Below are 17,762 nucleotides of genomic sequence, written 5' to 3' on the forward strand. Positions count from 1 at the left end.
ATATAAAAACAAATCCAAGTAGGAATATTTGATATCAGGTAATTAGAGCCTTGAATATGTTAAAGGTGGCGAAAGTGAGAGCGAACATGACGGGCAAGGAAAAATGGAATTTTATTGCCACAAACAGATGGCTTCAATCCAAAGAGAACAGCAAGTACACACGAGCGTTCACCGCCGATAAAAACCGGCGGTGACCCGGAAGACGTCGGACGTGCCCTGGTAGGGCGTGATCACCGGCCGCAGGCCTTTCATGCTCTTGAAGTGTCCGAAGTGCCTGATCCTGTAGGCGCCTACGGCGGCGTCGATCGGGATGTGCCACTCCACGGTGGCGTTGCTACGTCGATTGCGGTCTTTCAGCCAGAGGAACCTGCGGACAGAGTTTTCGCTCGCTCAGCCTCACGAGGCGCATTGCCGGCCGGGCAGTCCTCTCGCTTTCTCTGCGCTCGCACCTCGTCTCCCACGACGCGTCCGTGTGCACTAGCGTCCAGGCGTCACTCGCGTCATCGCGCATCTCCACGGCCACGAAGCTCCGATCTCTCTGACGACGGACGACCGAAGAGGAGTCCGGTCCCAGAACCGAAAAAAACAACAAAATCACCAATAAGCGTATTGTGAAAACAAACACACAACCAAATAAAAAAACAAAGAGACGGACAACAAGAAAACTAGTGTCGCATGAGTATCGGTACCGATAAAACCCTGAGAAAAAACCTGATGACGCTTCCGACCGACTGTGCTCGTTTCCCTTCCTGAGGTACGTTATCGCTCGTAGACGTCCAATCCGTCGTCCGTCCAAACGGATCGGACGTCCTGCGCCGTCAATGGTGGTTAAAGCGGCGACTGACCGAGCCGTGATAGCGATGACTTTACATTTCGCTGAGTATGCGGTCATTTAGTATGAAAAGAAAAGATCCCCCCCCCCCCCCCAACATTGTTAATATCGGTACAATAAGGCACAGCCAAAAATGTTACCGGTAAGCAGACGTTCCCAAAAAGCAGAAAATCCGAGAATGCCTACAGAAAGTGGGAAAATCAGAAAAGAAGGGGCAGATGATGATCTCACCACATCTCCCGAGTGTCTGGGGTTTCCTGCCACAAAGGTGACGGACGCCACGTCGCCCTGGAAATCAAACCAAACCGAAGGAATCGGAGATAGGACGCGGCGGATTTCACGCCCTCGAGCCGCCGGTCTACCTGTCTGTAGACGGGAAGCACCTGCCGCAGGACCTCTCCGAAAGTGCCGTTGTCGGGTTTTCTGTCGGCTTTGGCCGCGCCCAGGAGGTCGAAAAGGTTCTTCTGGAAAAACGGGGGCTCCGGACCCGGCGGGAGCGACCCGACTCGGTCCTGGGCGACGACGGCGTATCTCTCGTACGCGTTCCGTCATCGGGGAGAGGCGGGCCTTTCTCACCTGAGCGATGGCGCGCGCCAAGCCGGCGAATTTCTGCACGTACGCGCCCAGCGTGTGAGGACCGTAGATGGTGGACGCGCCCTCGTACCTCTGAACCTGGACGAGACGCCGTCCGTCATTTAGGTCGACCGACGGCGACGTGTGGCGTCGCCCACCTGGTACTCCTCGTAGGTGGTGATGTAGTGAGTGTAGACGTTGCTGAGGCCCGCGATGGTCACGTCCGCGTCCGAGAAGGCGCCCTCCGACCCGAGCTCCTGACACACGGGGCGTTTGCTCCTTGACGGTACCGAGTGGAGAAGTCGCCACTTACCCGCCGAACGGCTTCTCTTAACCTCCTGCCCGCCATGGTGCTGTCGCGGCGACACACAAACGGTGACGAGGCGGTTGCTTTGCGCGCGTGCCGGCGTGCGTGCGGTTACGTGATCTCTCCGGGAACCGCGACCACCGCGACCGAGCCGAGCGTCAGGATCTGAACGTCGATAATTTCCGGGTGCCACGGCAGCGGCCATTTCATCTGCGCGCACAGATGTCGGCGTACGGCATTCCGGACAACTCGACTTCGGCGGTCCGCTCACCTCTCCGGTGCTGAACAGGATGGGTTTGGGCCGGTGACATTCCCGCGTCTGGTTAGAAGGCGGGCCCAGGAGTGCGTCTCGGATGCCGTCCCAAAACGGGTCGCCCTCCACGGCGCCTTATAAAATACGGGGAGAGATTTGTCTCAAAAATATTTTCACAAAGACACCCGCCATTCACACAAATCTTTTGTAGATGCACAAATATATCCAAGATTTTCACATGTATTTTCCAGATCCACAAATATATCCGTGAGTTTCACATGTGTTTTTTTATGTTGTGCATGCACTAATCATGAATTATTCTTTGCAAACATTCAAATTGTATTTGTGAATCAGCGGCCGCCGCGTGCATTTATTTTTGAGGCAAACATAACAAGAAACGGTCAAATTTTCACACACAAGCGCATTCGCGATTCACACATGTATTTTTTAAATTCACAAATACATCCTCGATTCTCACAAATACAAGAGTCATTTTCACATGTGTTTTTCAGATCCACAAATACGTCCGCGTTTTCCGCATGTGTTTTCTAAATCCACAAATACTTCCGCAAATTTCACGTGTTTTTTTAACGATGTGCGTGCAATTATCATGACTTGACATTTTTGAAGTATTCAATTTTGCTTGTGAATTGTTGGAGCGAACACGCGCATTTCTTTTTGAGACAAACGATGTTTGACCAAAATTTTCTCATACACAACAAGCCGAGAATTTCACGTGTCTCAAAACACCTCTGCCTCCAGCCGATAGGTGGCAGTATTGAGCGCATAGAAGGGTCAAAAGTACCCATCAACAGAGAGAGAGATCACATAATGACACCTCGCGGGTGACTTTACACTGGGCAACAGATAAACAGGTCCGTTGGGCGTTTGTTTTTCCTTCTAATTTTGGAAAACAAGCCCAATTCCATTTTTTGTTTTTATGTGTGTTAACAAAAAAAAAAGAGAAATGAAGCATCTCCCGTTTTCCAATTAAAAACTGCTAATTCAATAACGGAAACGAGCCTTAATCTACTTCTCCAAAAACTGTTTTTTTTTTTTTTTTTTGGCTGAAGTCAAAAAACAAAATACGTCCAATATTTTTTTTATTAACAAAAAATTTAAAAAAAAATCAACAATACAAACCAAAAACAAAACCACACAAATATGCTAAGGGGTATAATCATTTCAAACATTGCACATCAGAGAGGAAAAAAAAACATTGAATAATGCTGCAATCAATTATTCAAAAAAAAAAAAATTCAAGTTTTTACAAATATTGTTTTGTGCAGTTTTAGATTATTTGTTTTTTTTAAAAACAGATTTATGTAGCACACAGTCTCGTTATGAAAGTGAGAAAAAGAAGGCACCAGCTGGCTAAATTTACATTTGTGGAGGTAAAATTTTGATCTCAAGAATGAGAAGATTAAAAACACTCTCATTCTTGAGATTCTTATAGAAACAAAAAAATGACATTTTCCCATTTGAGTTTGAAGTCCACATTTTTCTTGGAAAAAGAGCAGGTCCAAAAAAGGTGCTTAATTGTCTCTGGATGATTTCCACAGAATCAACAGTTTGTATCAATGTCCCGCTTGATTTTTTTCATGTAGTGGTTTGCAGGGTAGTATCTATGGATAATTTTGAAAGCGACTTCTTTGACCTTACTTGTCAACAGAAACATATTGGGGATAGTCCATACCTTAGACCAAATGATATTTCCAACAAATTGATTCCAAAAAGACTTAACATATGGTGTGGATCTAATCTCATTCTGAAATAGAGATGGAGTATATCTATTCAAATTTTTATGTCTTAAACATAATTTCCCCACCCTTGAATTTAGTATATTTGGAGGAGATCAAGTTTGAAACGGCACGTTTACATTTCTGCACAGCATAATGAATCCTGAAGGAATCGCATCATAAACAATAGCACATAGCTGAGGTCTAACCGGTGTTCTGCCAGGAAAGGAAAATAATCCCAAAACCCCGTTGGAATTAAGAAGTTGGGAGTCTTGTGACACAAAAAAAGATTTTCTTCTGTATCTAATTGTCCAAGAATAAAGATTTGGTTTTTGTAAAGAATTGGTTGAAGAAGAACATTGTTTTCCGGGTCAAGGCTCATCGTAAAAGCCAACTCAGAGGAAAATAGATATTGGGCGTATTTTGTTTTTCGACTTCAGTTCAATAAACTGACATTGTAAAAACGGATAAAGGCTCGTTTTCCGTTTTTTTTTTTTTGTTTGTTCCAAAATTAGAAGGCCAAAACGTACACGGACCGTCTTGATACTTCTTGAAGTTTGGGAATCATACCGTTATAGTCTATGCGCTCAATACTGCCACCTATTGGCTGAAGGCGGAGGTGTTTTGAGACGCGTGAAATTCTCGGCTTGTGTGTGAGAAAATTTTGGTCAAACATCGATTGACGTTTGTCTCAAAAAGAAATGCGCGTGTTTGCTCCAACAATTCACAAGCAAAACTGCATACTTAAAAAATGTCAAGTCATGATAATTGCACGCACATTGTTAAAAAACATGTTAAATTTGCGGTATAAGTATTTGTGGATTTCAAAAACACATGCGGAGAACGCGGACGTATTTGTGGATCTGAAAAACACACGTGAAAATGACTAATGTATTTGTGAGAATCGCGGATGTATTTGTGAATTTAAAAAATACATGTTGCGAATGCGCTTGTGTGTGAAAATGTGACCGTTTCTAGTTATGTTTGTCTCAAAAATTAATGCGCGCAGCCGCTGATTCACAAATACAATTGGAATGTTTGCAAACAATAATTCATGATGAGTGCACGCACAACATAAGAAACACATGTGAAACTCACGGATATATTTGTGGATCTGGAAAATACATGTGAAAATCTTGGATCATTTGTGCATCTACAAAAGATTTGCGTGAATGGCGGATGTATTTGTGAGAATATTTTTGAGACAAATCTCTCCCCATAGTAAAATGTCAAAAGAAAAATGGTTCAGGCCAAAAAATCGGCCCGAACATAATGAAGTCATCGTAAGACGACTGGCCCGATAAAGTCGTACCCGGAAATACCATTGTACGTGTGAGCGTCACCTTGCGTGAAGTTGAGGTCTCCTCCGCCGTCCGTGGTTCCCGCCGCAAAACTGTGGCCCAGCGCCGGTTTGCAGGTCGCGACCTGACGGACGTCCGCCGCGTTAACCGCCGGCAAAGGCGACGTCGGGCGTTCGCCGACGCACCTCGCGCGCGTCGTCCAGGCGAACGACGACGTCCGTCATGTCCACCCACTGATGAGCCGACTGAACCGAGCCCGTCACTTCCTCCGTCGCGTCGGCGTAAAGTTCCTGTAAACGGCGCACGTCTCGTCTGTCCCTCCTCAAATACGGGAAAAGAAAGAAACGCACCCTGGCCTTCCTGAAGATGTTGAGGCCGATGATTCTGGTGCTGTCAAACATGTCTTCGCCGGGCCCGAAGGCTTGACACTCCTTGGTCTGAAACGCAAACGCTTAGCCCGTTTAGCCCGCGGGCGCACGCCGAAGTCGGCCATTACCCCTCCTTCGGGACACGAGCTGTTCAAGTAGTCGCAGGCTAATCCGGAGTTGACGCAGCGGGGTCCTCGGACGTTGGGGCTCACGTCGCCCAAGTTGCTGGAGGAGAAAGCGGCCACGAAAGCTGCCTGACGAGACAGAGCTCGGTTGTCTTTTAGGATTCCGAGTTAGAATGATATAGGGGAGAACAAAGAAATGACCAGTAGGGCCGAGAAACAAAATTGGTATTATTATTATTATTTTTTTTTTTTGAAATGTGGCATTTTTGGGGGAGGCAAGGGGGTGGTATTACAGCGCACCGACTTGGGTGCCAATTGCATGTCAATGCGCTGTAATGGAAAGTGTAGGGTCAAAAATCACAGGCACACGTTTTTCTGCCATTTAAAATGAATGGAAAATTCGGACGCGCGTCGCCGTCAATGGTATGGACGTGCATGGCCTGCAAAAGTGGCATATACCCCGAAAGAATGCCACATACCCCCCCAAAACAGGCCGCATGTCAAAATCTATTTTGCCACGTGGCAAACACCACTTGAGGTTCTCGCTGTCTCTCCAAGTAACTGCGCCTGCATACTAGTATATATATACACTTTTGGAGAAGTCCTTTCCAACATAAAAAAAAGCAGGAATTTCCGTCTATCTCTAGCGGACGTCCAGTCAGCTTGAAGCGGCGGCAAACGTTCCTTCGCCGTTAACCCTCCGGCTTCAAACCAATTGGACGTATAGCGCTGTCGATGAACGACTTTACACGCAAGTGAGCGTGCAGTCGTGAATGGTTTTTCCTGAAACGGCCAATACGGTACCTGTCCGGGCAGCGCGGAGGGGTCCTTGTGGTTCTCCATCAGGTAGGCGGCGTAGCCCATGTTGTCGGCGCTCACCAGACGATTGCTGGTCTTCATGCTGACCGCGTGCACCGCGAACCAGCTGTAGGAGGTCCCGGCGGTTAAAGCGGCTCACCGCTCCCTCGCTACCCTTACCTCAGCGCGCCGATTCCGTCTCCGTCCGCGTCGGTGAACTTGAGGAGCAACATATCCTGGTCCACGTCCCGGTCGTACCTGAAGGGAGACGGGAGACGTGACGGGCGTCCGGCCCGACGCCCGCCCTCGGGCGACCCGCCCACCTGTCCCGCTCTTGGCGCGGGTTGTTGCGATACGAGTGAGGGCTCCTGTTGACGCCGCTGGCGCCCAGGCGGCCTCGGTTCTTGTAGATCCGTCCCGGCCGCAGGCTGCCGTGGGCCACGTCTATACTCTGGAATAACATCCAATAACTCTATGCTCGGGTGACCATGTTTTTCATAAAAGTCGACCGACACATTGATATACGGATGGACTTTTTTTCAGATGGACTGACGTACAGTGGTATGAAAACGTATCTGAATCTTCTGTAATTTCTGCATAAAATCACCATCAAATGATCTTTGTCAAAATATCACAGATGAAAATACAGTGTCTGCTTGAACTAAACTAAAATTGATAGTTTTTCATATTTTAATGAGGATAGCATGGAAACAATGACAGAAGGGGTGGGGGAATAAGTAGGTGAACCCTTTGCCTAAGGAGACTTCAAGAGCAATTGAAACCAATTTTTACCAAACAATTTAAGTCAGCTGTGTGGCCAGTCACTGATGAGTGGTTTAAAGCTGCCCTGCCAACTATAAAACATACACCTGGAAAGAAATGTCTTGATGAGATGTGCATCATGGCTCGTTCAAAAGGGCTGTCTGAAGACCTGCGATCAAAGATTTTTGATTTGTATAAAGCTGAGAAAGGATACAAAACCATCTCTAAAAGTTTGGATCTTCTTCAATTGACAGTTGTCTACAAATGGAGAGAGTTTGACGCTGTTGCTTCTCTCCCAAGGAGTGGCTGTCCACCAAAGATGACGCCAGCGCAGAATACTCAGAGAGGCCAAAAAGAACCCTAGACTGTCTACTGAAGACTTCCAGAAATCAATGGCACAGTCCAGTATAATATTAGCATGTGCTTTTCTCCCGTCTTCCTTTGTCTGTCATCGTCTTTTCGGGCAAATGATTCCATATTCTGTGTCTGTCAATGATTCTCTTTCTCGGCCAAACCATCCCACATTCTGCAACTGACAATGATACCGATGATGATGACAATGACAATAAATTTCATTCATATCTCTGTGCACACATCAACTATATGGCCAAGAATGGTGTTGATGAAAAATTGTTGCTCGTTTAAAAAGCTACTTGGACACTCCCCAGAAGTTATTTTGTGGACTGATGAAACCAAAGTTGAGCAGTTTGGGAGTACCACACAACGTCAATATGGAAGGGCTCACCAACATCAACACCTCATCCCCACCGTGATGCACGTTGGAGGGAGCATCATGATTTGGGGCTGTTTTACTGCCTCAGGGCCTGGACACCTTTATTGATGGAAGAATGAATTCAAAAGGATGTTTTACACGAAAAGCTGAGGCCGTCTGTCAGACAGAAGTAAATCAACTTCAGAACAAAAGAACAAAATACCCGTTCTCGAGGGCCAAGTCAAAGTCCAGACTTGAATGCCATCGAGATGCTGTGGCATGACATCAAGACAGTCATTCATGCCCGCCAGAAATCCCAGGAATCTGACGGAACTACAGCAGTTTTCTAGAGAAGAATGGGCCAAGATCCATGTGCCAGACTGATCTGCAGCAACAGGAAGCGTCTGGTTGAAGTTATTTCTGCCACAAAATATTCAACGTGATGGTTGACTTCCTGTCATTGTTTGCATACTATCCTCATTAAAATATGAAAACCTAGAAATATTTAGAGGGTTTTAGTTCAAGCAGACACTGTTTTTGTTTATCTGTGTGCTTTTGACAAAGATCAGATCACATTTGATGCAGAAATTCCAAAATGTTCAGATACTTTTTCATAGTCCACTGTAAAAAGTGATGAACCTTCTCTTATAGATATATTGCTCTTTTTCAAGATGTACAGTTGTAGGGTAAGTGTTACGTTCGCCGTTTGGGTGACGCTCTACGTTCATTGTGATTTTGCACTATCGAGTGGCTGCTCGGTTTTGCCAAAGAGATGTTCACTGATTGTTTCGTTCTAAAATCAAACGTCTTCCAGTACATCGGAATCGGCTTCGGTCGTCGAGCCCATTTTTGGGGAAAATGGCCCTCATTTCTTAACTCTGGGTCTTTGCTGTCCGCCCGCCCGCCCGCAGACGAGTCAGTCTTACTTTGACGATGCCTTTGACCAGCGGGCGGATGGACGACTCCAGGTAACCTTTGCTGCTGATCATGAAGAGAGTGTACTGGAAATAGCCGCCCGGGCCGGAATGCGTGTGCGTCCCGCTCAGGGCCACGTTGTCCCGCCGGTACAGGTCGCCGTATTTGGCCCGAAGGGCGTTCAGGACCTGCCGGCGGCGTGACGTTTTTTTGCCACGGATCGCCACGCTTCGGGCGGGCCGGCGTGCGTACCTACCTCTAGCCTGAGCCTCTGAGAGATCATTCCCACGTCCACGGAGACGAAGACGACTCGACGGCGGCCGTCGTCGACGATGAAGGCGCGGCTGAACAATCGCGTGTGAATGCCCGCCGCCGTCTGCTGAGGGTTAGCGTAGCCCATCTAAACACAACCACGCGAGTGAGCGTCCCGCGGGAATCGGCGTGGACGTAGCGCGTCGCTCTCGCTACCAGAGGGAGTTCGGCCGGCGGTCCGGTGCAGTCAGCGCGGCCCACGCCGACGAGGAAGGGTGGAGCCCGGCCGGGGGGCGGGCCGGGACCTGTCGGGAGCGCGGAGGTTTAAGCGACGGAAGGCCTTAGCTTTTCTGATTTAGCCAACTTCGCCGGTCCTCACAGGTGTCCGTGGCGCGCGTGGCGATGAGAACAATGCTGACGGTCGTCATTGCGACAAAGAGGACGGCGAGCGTCACCTCCAGGGAGGAAAGAGCGCGACCCTTCCTGGCGGCCATCTTGTTCACTGCGAGCTCGCGTCTCGCTAAACAACGCGTCACCAGAAACAAATGTCATAACGCTGGCATTGCGCTGATAGCATTTTTTTGGGCTCCAGGTATCGATCTGTTTACCCGGCCGGCCGCGCGATATACGATACAGCTGATGCGTTTTGTTGTTGTTGTCGTTTTACGAGTTTTTATTTTCTTTTAGTACTAAATTTCTGATGACTGGAATTTAAAGTCAGCCACCGGTGGCGCTAAACGTCCAAACCGTCTGAAGCCGGCAGCGAGCGCTTCCATCGGATCGGACGTCTACTAGCGATAAAACTCGTTTTAATTCACGGCAGAAGGAGGATCGGACGTCTATCGTCATCTCGCGAAGGCCCACTCCTTTTTTCAAGGCGGCGTACGTTGCCGGCGGCCATCTTGGGCCGGGAGGTCGGAAACTAGATCTCAAAGTGTCGACGCGTTATTTCTCAAGGCTGAGTTATGACCCGACGTCAGACCTGCGCCGTCGAGGAAGACCCGATTTACGACCCTGCGCCGTAGCCTGACGTGCGCTTATTGAATTTTCAAAGCCTAGCGTCACGTCGACGGCAGAAATGGACCGTGATTGGTCCGCTCAGACTGTTGTTTCAGCGCGAAATCACCGCCATTGTCAAACATTTAACCTTATTTTTCTACACGCAAAAATGGACCCAGCCGACGGGAGTATCATCGAAGAGCAAGTCTCATCAAGACATCGTGAAGATTGCCAAATGGCAAGGTCAGCCAATGAATAAAAAAACGGAAGAACCACCGAGACGTGTGTGTTCGGAATTGAGTGCAGTCGGCAAAAACTGCCGGCTTTTTATCACTTTATGTCATATTTTTGGTTGGTGCACTTCATCATTTATTGTGTACATATGTTTGCTGTGAGTCAGTAACTTATTTACGTGTCACACTTCAAGTAGATGAAGAATAAAGCACAGGTTTGGTGTCAAAAGAGTTGTTTTGATGTTTCATTTTCATCTAGACACTTCACACTCGATACATCATCACTGATTGAGAGTGCCTCTGTGCTTTTATGATAACGTCAACATCAAGGCTGCCAACGCAGTTTGGGAAGTTCCAGAGCTGCCAGAAATCTGCTATAGCTTCTCACTGGCCGGTTGTAGGACAAGGCAAACAAATCGGGCCGGAGGGCTTTGCAGACCTCGGACAAAACGCCGGACGCGGTGTTCCACGCCACTTTGAAGCTAGCTGCCACAGCTTGCCGGTTTCCACCCGAGGCTAGAACTCTGTGCGGCATTAGAAGTCGGACAGACCGCCTCGAAACCGTCTTCTGCGTCGCCTGCGCCTCAACGTTTGTATGATCAACATTTATTCAAGGTTTTTGAGCTGAAGATCCACATTCAAGCATTGTTTATTTTTTTCTCCGTTAAACTAGACTAGAGGAAGTCAACAAGCATGCTCCAAAACCGTACATATATAACGCCACACACCCTAGTGGCTTGGCGGTGAATTATGAGCGACGCATTCCCTCACCGCAGAACTATCCAATGCTCATTGACGCCGTAGTCACTTTGCTGTCACCGCAACGCAGGCTCATAACTCAGGCTTGAAATCAGTCGTCAACACGACCTAACGTGTCACGTTTGGACACGACACGGCAAAGCAAAAGGCAAGACAAAAAGCTTTTGCGACATGACACAAAAGAAGCCGTTGAAAGACAAGACGCAAAGCACGACCCGTCCCATCCCGTACCGTCGGTGACATAAAGCGGGACGACGAGGAGTTTGGAAGAAGAAGAGCGCAACAACTCACGCGTGAAGGTTCGACGGCAAGCGACGACTTTTGCGTGGTGAGGACGTTTCCAAGCAAAGTGCAACGCTGATAAGCAAAAGCACTCTTTTATGACGCCATTAGATGCTCATAAATATTTATGGTGTGCGTCCTCAGCATATTTGTACCTTTTTTGATGCAGCCTGCGTGCGCTCATCGCTCGGGATGGGAAAAGGAAGTTTTTGGCTACCATTGACAGCGTCCAATCCATTTGGCCCGGGGGGGGGGGGGGCAAAGTCAATACACCACTAAAATGAGGTCATCGGGAGTACTAAGAAATGAAGTAAAGACGTAGCCGTCCTGCCCGAGATGGCCGCCAGGGATGAATGGCGCCTTAAAAAAGGAGCTCTCGTCGCCCTTCCCAAAATGTCCAATCGTGCGGCGTCCAATCCTATCCGCGTCCGCTCAACTTTTGTTGACGGCGCTAGAAATCTGACCCATTAGAAGCGGCAGGGTTGGACCGGACGTTTACTTTTGTGATAAACTCATTTGTACCTTGACCAGAGGAAGAATTGATTTTAGTTTTGACCTCATTGGCTGCCATTAAAAGCAGCGGCAGCGAATGTACAAACATCAGGCCTCCGACTTGAAACGGATAGGACGTCTGGCATCGACAAAGAGTTCAGAGCAGAGGTTTTGGCACTGATCAAATCATCTGCTGAGAAAAGAAGCTAGTTATGACTTGAAACGTGCACGCCCGCCCGCCCGCCCGCCATTGTGGTCGGGGCCAAGAAAGCTCTTTTTTGTTGTTGTTGAATTAACATAATAAACAGACGGATGAACAATCAACAATACAAACCCAAAAGCAAGGGCGTAGGTTTGCATAGGGACGGTAAGGAGAAAACACTAGCAACTTTTCAGAAGGCCCTACCAACTTTTAAGCAACCTTATTTGCATGACATAATGTGTTCGGTTATATACTGTAGCAAGGTTTACCCCGTTCTCCCCAGTTTTCATTTTTATTTTGCTTATGTGGTCTTAAAGCAGCCCAAAGGAGCTTCCTTTTTTTGTTGTTGTTGTTGAATTTGGCTGTGCTTGTGGACAAAAGCGGTAGTGTTTTTCCTGAAAGAAGGCTCCTTTTTTTATTTATATTTGTTATTCCCTGACTAAGATTTTTTTGTTGTATTGAATTTATTTGGTAGACAATTTTGAGGGACAAATGTTTATTTTTTGCATTCCTGGATACTTAAGAGATGATTAACAAGTTGATATTTCTTGTGTATGTTAATATACATAATTACATTAATATATATATATATATATATATTAAAGAAGCCGAGACAGCCTGCACATTTAAGATTAGATTAAAAACGTTCCTATTCAGCAAAGCTTATGGTCAGGCTAGTTGAAGTCGGAGTAGACTCAAAGTTTAGTCTAAGCTGCACTAGAAGCTATAAAGCTGGGGGAAGTACAGCCACTGAGTTCTATCTCCTTTTTTCTCACTCTACCTACCACTTATCTTACTTTATTTCTATTTTCTAATGTTAATATCTAGTTGTCTAGTCTCTTCATCACTAGTCACCCGGTGTCCCCTTTCCCCCCTCCCCTATTTTTCAGCTGCAGCCTCCTGACTGTCCGGACCCCAAGCCGGATGCCTGACTGTCCGGACCCCAAGCTGGATGGACGTCCTCGTTGCTACCCCCGTCTCATCTGGCTAGATGGACCTCTTCTTGTTCCTTTACTCCACCGCATTTTTTACGGACTGTAACTTGGCCTGCTAATTCCCATTAGCGATCCTGGGGCTTCCTGTCTGTCCGTCCTGGGAGTGGATCTCTCCTGACTGTGGTACTCCCCAAGGTTTCTCGTTTTCTCCCGAAGACTCTGGAGTTTTTCCTTGCCGACATGGAGGGTCTAAGGATGGGGGGATGCCCAGGACTTGAATTTATTTATTCATCTTTGTTGCTTCGTTTGCTGTTTCTGATTGTGTATCATATTGCCTCTGCAAAGCCCTTTGAGACAACATTTTTGTGATCTAGGGCTATACAAATAAAATTGAATTGAATTGAATATAATTTGTGTTCAAAACTTCCAATAAGGCAATTTAAATTTCCTAATAAAATCCAGATATTTATCAAACTGTTTTTTTTGTAGTTTTTGAAAACAAAGGTTTGAATCAAACGGTGTATCATCTGAAACAATACATATGCACTGCAAAAACCCAACTCTTTAAAACTGAAGAAAAAAACAAACTCCCTTGTTTTCAGTGTAAATCGACTAGAAATAAGTGAAATGATCTGCCAGTGCTTCAAGTAAATTTTACTCCGATTTCTTGAAATAAGAAGAATAGCTGGCTGAAAATAAGCTTAATACACTTATTTTAAGCAAAAAGTTTGTATATTTAAACTAAAAAAAAAACTTGTTTGTCAGAAATGTTCTTAAGTCAACAATACAACCAGCAAACGATAGCATCAACATATTCATAGTTAGTGTAGGTTTTCAATGTATTTGTTGTTGTTTGCGGTTCTTCTGTCTCTCTCTCCTTCTTTTCTTCTGTTCCCCTCCTTCTCGCTGCTTTTTCCAAATAAACGAGGTTGGGAGTATCGAGTATGTCATACTCCCATATTAAAATGGTTAAAAACTCTCATCTCCATTCTCTGTGTCAAGGAGCTGAACAGGACAGGTTAAAGGAAAAAATGTTCGGAATTCATGAATAGATATTGTTCAACACATTATTTGAAAGCTTTTTTTTTTTTTATAGGAGAAAAATGTATCGGCTTCATAAGAACAAATGGTAATATTTACTAAAAGTAAGTGGAAGAATCTGACACATTAATGTGAACTAGCCTTGAAAACTCAAAACAAGATGAAAATTATTTGATCTGATTTAAGAAAAAAGATCAGTATAGTGTAAATTTGCAGTGTGAAAGTTAGCATTGGTCAATACAGATTTATTTTGCATCAATCATCAAGCCTATCAATTAGGTTCTTATTGGAGAGAAAAGTAGCCCTGACTGCCTTTCACCCAGTCGCTTATTAACGTCCCGCCCGTTCCCAGCAAAATGCAGGCTATGCTGTCCCTTGCCCAAAACAAACACAAATATGCCATGGGGTACAAACATTGCACATCAGAGGAAAAAAGAAAGCTATTTTACTGCTTCTGCCTTCGATTGAAATGTGGACCGCTAATTGGTTAGAAGTGCCACTCAACTTGAAATGGATCGGACGTCTAGCGCTGTCAATTGCAGCCAATGAGTTCAGCGTTGTTTTAGTCGGGAGACGTGAGAGGAGAGCACTCTGCTTTGGGACCAGATTCGACTGCTCGGCGTCAGCGGCCCGCGTGTCCCTGGTTTCAAGGCAAAGCTGTAACGTGACGTGACGTGACGTGACGTGAGAACTAGACTCACTCGCCTCGTCTCTTTTTTTCTCTCGTAACGTCATAAGCACACCGGCCTGACGCGCGAGGACAGCCGCGCGCACGCAGAGCTCGGCCAAAAGCTCGCGCGCAACAAGTGCTGTGTGGCGTCGGCGCGACGTGCCGGAGGTGGCCCTCGGTTCTTGCGAGGGTTCCTCGGCCACGCGCTCATCACCGACCGGAGCCCAAGCGCCAAGTTCAAGCTCACCTTCGGTACGCGGAGAAGCTCGCAGGAGAAGATGAGGAGCAGCGCCCTATGGATCGTCGTGGTCCAGCTCCAGCAGCTTTTCTCGCTGCCCGCGGTCATGGCCCAAAAAAGTGAGAGAGAGAGTATGACGTCACTCCCCCATCATTTTCATATGGACGGAAGAAATGCAGCGATGTTAGCTAAACATACCTGTTGATGCCTGAACTTTTACATAGATCACATCAGAAAACAGCATTCAAAAAGGAAAAAAAGTGCATGCTTCCTCCTTTCAGGTCCAGTCGTCACAACAGTGCAGGACAGCTACTGAAAAGTTGACAGGGCCATTTTGTTCCTTGTCACTTTTTTTATATTCTTTATCATGACATCAAAATGGCCCAGACGTCGAGCGCCAACAACGTCGTCAGCAGTGTTGGGGAGAAGGAAAAAAAAAAAAAAAAAAAGTAAAACAACTGACTGACTGGGAATTGTTTTATTTGCTACCGGCCGCTATTCAAACAGACAAGTAAACTGTTGACATGCAAAGGAGGTGCAAAAACAATGAGCTATTTCTTTCTTTACAAAAACAGCAACATTTTCTAAGATTCCATTTGAGGTCGAAGATCGTTCTATCTGCTGTCTTCAAATAGGTAAGATACGTTTGCTTTGTAGCCATACGTAACAATATGGCTACAATGCAAATATGTCAAGCAATAGATTGTTGTTGCTGTTGAGCTGCCGCCGTTGGATATTGGTGTGCAATTTAGTGTCGTGAAAAGGGGCCGTTTTTTCTTGGACCTGTTTGCGCCGATTCATTTCCAACAATACAAATTGTATAGTTGAAATACAACACTGTCCTTATAGTAGCCTAGTAGTATTATCCAGCATGGGCGTGCACTGCCACTGTTTGCGCTTTGTACGAAGGAAATGTGCAAGCGCGGGCCGTTTTCGGACGTCAGGATTAAAAAAAAAGGTAAACGACGCCGACCGTTGTCACTTTGCTCTACATGAAGGAACGTCTTTGTCCTTTTCAGCTCCCGCCTGCCGCGGCGACGAAAAGCCGTACCGCGGCGACTGCTACCACTTCGTGACCCTTGGCAAAATGTGGCAGTCGGCCGAGGATTACTGCGTGGCCAGGGACGCTCACCTGGCTAGCTTCCACTCGGCCGCGGACGTCCGCTTCCTGACAGGTCAGAGAAATTTCGGCATCTACGTTAGCCAATTGGCATTTTCAAGTCAAAAACACACAAATACCTACACTGTATTTTTGTCTCGTATGCTTTTAATTCTGCTTTCGACGCTGATGTCCATCCTTCTCCAGAAAGGCACTTCTACTGACGAGCATCTATTGATATGGTTCATTATTTGGACTTCAATTGAAAGCAACAGCAACAAAAAAACAACAAAGCCATTTTTGCAGTTTTTTTTGTTTGATGGAAATTGTAAATATATATTATAGATTTTGAGGTCAGAAGCAACTTTTGGGGATGGAATCATTAGTCCATGCCCCCAACATAAAAAAAGAATACATTTTTCTTTTTTTTTGTTTTTTTTTTTGCATTGAAAAATGCTTTTCTATGGTTGAAAAGTTTGTTCTTTAATTGAAGTAATTATATTTTCAAAGAAAAAATGTGTGAGACAACTTTTTTGATGATGCTGACAAATGTCCTTCCCAAAATATGCATGGCCCAAACCCAAAACAATGTGACTTTGTCAAAAAGTGTTCAAATTTCTTTGCCGGAGGTCACGCCCGAGGGACGCACCTCTGGACCGGACTCCGGACGCGCACCCACCGCTTCACCGACCGCACTACAGTGGTAAGCCTAGGACGCCGAACCGAAACCGGCCGGGCGCGGCGCGAGTGACGTAAGATGCGTCGGACAGGCTTTCGTCCCGTGGGCCCCCGACGAGCCGAGGGGCGGGAAGAAACGCGGCTGCGTGCTCTTGCTGGAGGGAGACCTCATACGAGATGAGAGATGCGATTACGGCTACCCCTTCGCCTGCAAAAGAGGTACGGACTTTACCTTTTGTCCCTCCCTCCCCACAGACGTGCCCCGCTGTCGCTCCGGCACGCGCCCCGCTTTCTAACCTGGGAGCGCTCGTCGCCCAATTCCTTTTGACCGGGCGGGGCCGAGGGATCGGATGTCTAGCGCCGTCCGTGGCGAAGACCGAGCCGTGATAGAAAAGACTTGAAAATGCGTATCGGTGCGGCCAGGTATCGGGGTCCTAAAAAAAAATGCTGTAGGCGACCCCCCCTGCTATATGGATACAACTGGAAAAAAATGGCCTTTTCCCCTCCCCGATAGTTCATTGGATCGGTAGTAATGTTATGCCCGAGACAAGTGTCGAGCGCTCGCGGCAACAAGTATCCCGATACGTTGTACCGATGTCTCGCTTCGTTCAGTGGAAAATCACGTGACGTCACACGCGTGTCGACCGTCGACGCGTCACTCAGGTAGGGAGGGGTCGAGTCGGTTAAACTCTGAATGCATATAAAAAGGGGAAATATCCCTCAAAATGTCGCGGGTAGTATTACGTCATATCGAGAACGGGGGAGAGTAAGGTGAAGTTAGATCAGATGACACATTGGATTCATTTGCAATTGCACATAGAGTGATCTAGCCCCATGTTCAATGACACACGAAACACTGATTTATAGAACACCCACCCCCACACAAGTTAGTTTTTGTGTCTGTCTGTCTGCCAGTTTGTATATTTGTCCGTGCCATGTGAGAGTATTCTCAAAAGCTGCAGAGGTCTTTAGCAAAAGCAGGAACCGTCTGAACGCTGCTGGCTGAATGATTTTGTTTTGAAAGAAAAATGTGTGAAACACCCATTCTATACACCTACCATCAAGAGTTCCCTATTGCACAAGCGTTGGTTTTTCATTTAAAAGTAACACAACGGCTTATTTATTTATTTATTTTTCTCCGTTATTTTCTTTGAAATTCTTCTGGGGGAAGAATAAAAAACACATTTCAGGCCAGAA

At 46.6% G+C, this 17,762-nt stretch overlaps 2 protein-coding genes across 9 annotated transcripts in view; one reads left to right on the forward strand and one right to left on the reverse strand.

Annotated features, from left to right (window-relative positions):
* Positions 1 to 17,762, reverse strand: part of asah2 (N-acylsphingosine amidohydrolase 2) — a 21,070-nt gene continuing 3,308 nt past the window's right edge. Inside the window, exons 2-23 of one of the 6 annotated variants that reach the window (XM_057825745.1) lie at positions 14,987 to 15,148; positions 14,798 to 14,882; positions 9,317 to 9,457; positions 9,154 to 9,242; positions 8,942 to 9,085; positions 8,697 to 8,873; positions 6,620 to 6,747; positions 6,477 to 6,554; positions 6,303 to 6,423; positions 5,502 to 5,627; positions 5,356 to 5,442; positions 5,191 to 5,295; positions 5,048 to 5,129; positions 1,984 to 2,099; positions 1,828 to 1,922; positions 1,719 to 1,758; positions 1,564 to 1,662; positions 1,409 to 1,504; positions 1,195 to 1,344; positions 1,064 to 1,120; positions 450 to 538; positions 1 to 367 (exon numbers count right to left, since the gene is read on the reverse strand). In XM_057825745.1, coding sequence (XP_057681728.1) covers positions 169 to 367; positions 450 to 538; positions 1,064 to 1,120; positions 1,195 to 1,344; positions 1,409 to 1,504; positions 1,564 to 1,662; positions 1,719 to 1,758; positions 1,828 to 1,922; positions 1,984 to 2,099; positions 5,048 to 5,129; positions 5,191 to 5,295; positions 5,356 to 5,442; positions 5,502 to 5,627; positions 6,303 to 6,423; positions 6,477 to 6,554; positions 6,620 to 6,747; positions 8,697 to 8,873; positions 8,942 to 9,085; positions 9,154 to 9,242; positions 9,317 to 9,431 — 2,193 coding nt within the window. In that variant the 5' untranslated portion in view covers positions 9,432 to 9,457; positions 14,798 to 14,882; positions 14,987 to 15,148 and the 3' untranslated portion in view covers positions 1 to 168. Of the gene's footprint in view, positions 368 to 449; positions 539 to 1,063; positions 1,121 to 1,194; positions 1,345 to 1,408; positions 1,505 to 1,563; positions 1,663 to 1,718; positions 1,759 to 1,827; positions 1,923 to 1,983; positions 2,100 to 5,047; positions 5,130 to 5,190; positions 5,296 to 5,355; positions 5,443 to 5,501; positions 5,628 to 6,302; positions 6,424 to 6,476; positions 6,555 to 6,619; positions 6,748 to 8,696; positions 8,874 to 8,941; positions 9,086 to 9,153; positions 9,243 to 9,316; positions 9,458 to 11,219; positions 12,401 to 14,385; positions 14,502 to 14,797; positions 14,895 to 14,986; positions 15,149 to 17,762 lie in introns of those variants that run through there. The other 5 variants (XM_057825748.1, XM_057825749.1, XM_057825747.1 and 2 more) reach the window with 5 other exon arrangements.
* LOC130909375 (macrophage mannose receptor 1-like) overlaps positions 14,237 to 17,762 on the forward strand; it is a 7,257-nt gene continuing 3,731 nt past the window's right edge. Inside the window, exons 1-4 of one of the 3 annotated variants that reach the window (XM_057825758.1) lie at positions 14,237 to 14,907; positions 15,808 to 15,963; positions 16,517 to 16,590; positions 16,658 to 16,784. In XM_057825758.1, coding sequence (XP_057681741.1) covers positions 14,829 to 14,907; positions 15,808 to 15,963; positions 16,517 to 16,590; positions 16,658 to 16,784 — 436 coding nt within the window. In that variant the 5' untranslated portion in view covers positions 14,237 to 14,828. Of the gene's footprint in view, positions 14,908 to 15,221; positions 15,424 to 15,807; positions 15,964 to 16,516; positions 16,591 to 16,657; positions 16,785 to 17,762 lie in introns of those variants that run through there. The other 2 variants (XM_057825759.1, XM_057825760.1) reach the window with 2 other exon arrangements.

This window comes from Corythoichthys intestinalis, chromosome 21 (assembly GCF_030265065.1).
Source record: "Corythoichthys intestinalis isolate RoL2023-P3 chromosome 21, ASM3026506v1, whole genome shotgun sequence".
NCBI classification, from domain to species: domain Eukaryota; kingdom Metazoa; phylum Chordata; class Actinopteri; order Syngnathiformes; family Syngnathidae; genus Corythoichthys; species Corythoichthys intestinalis.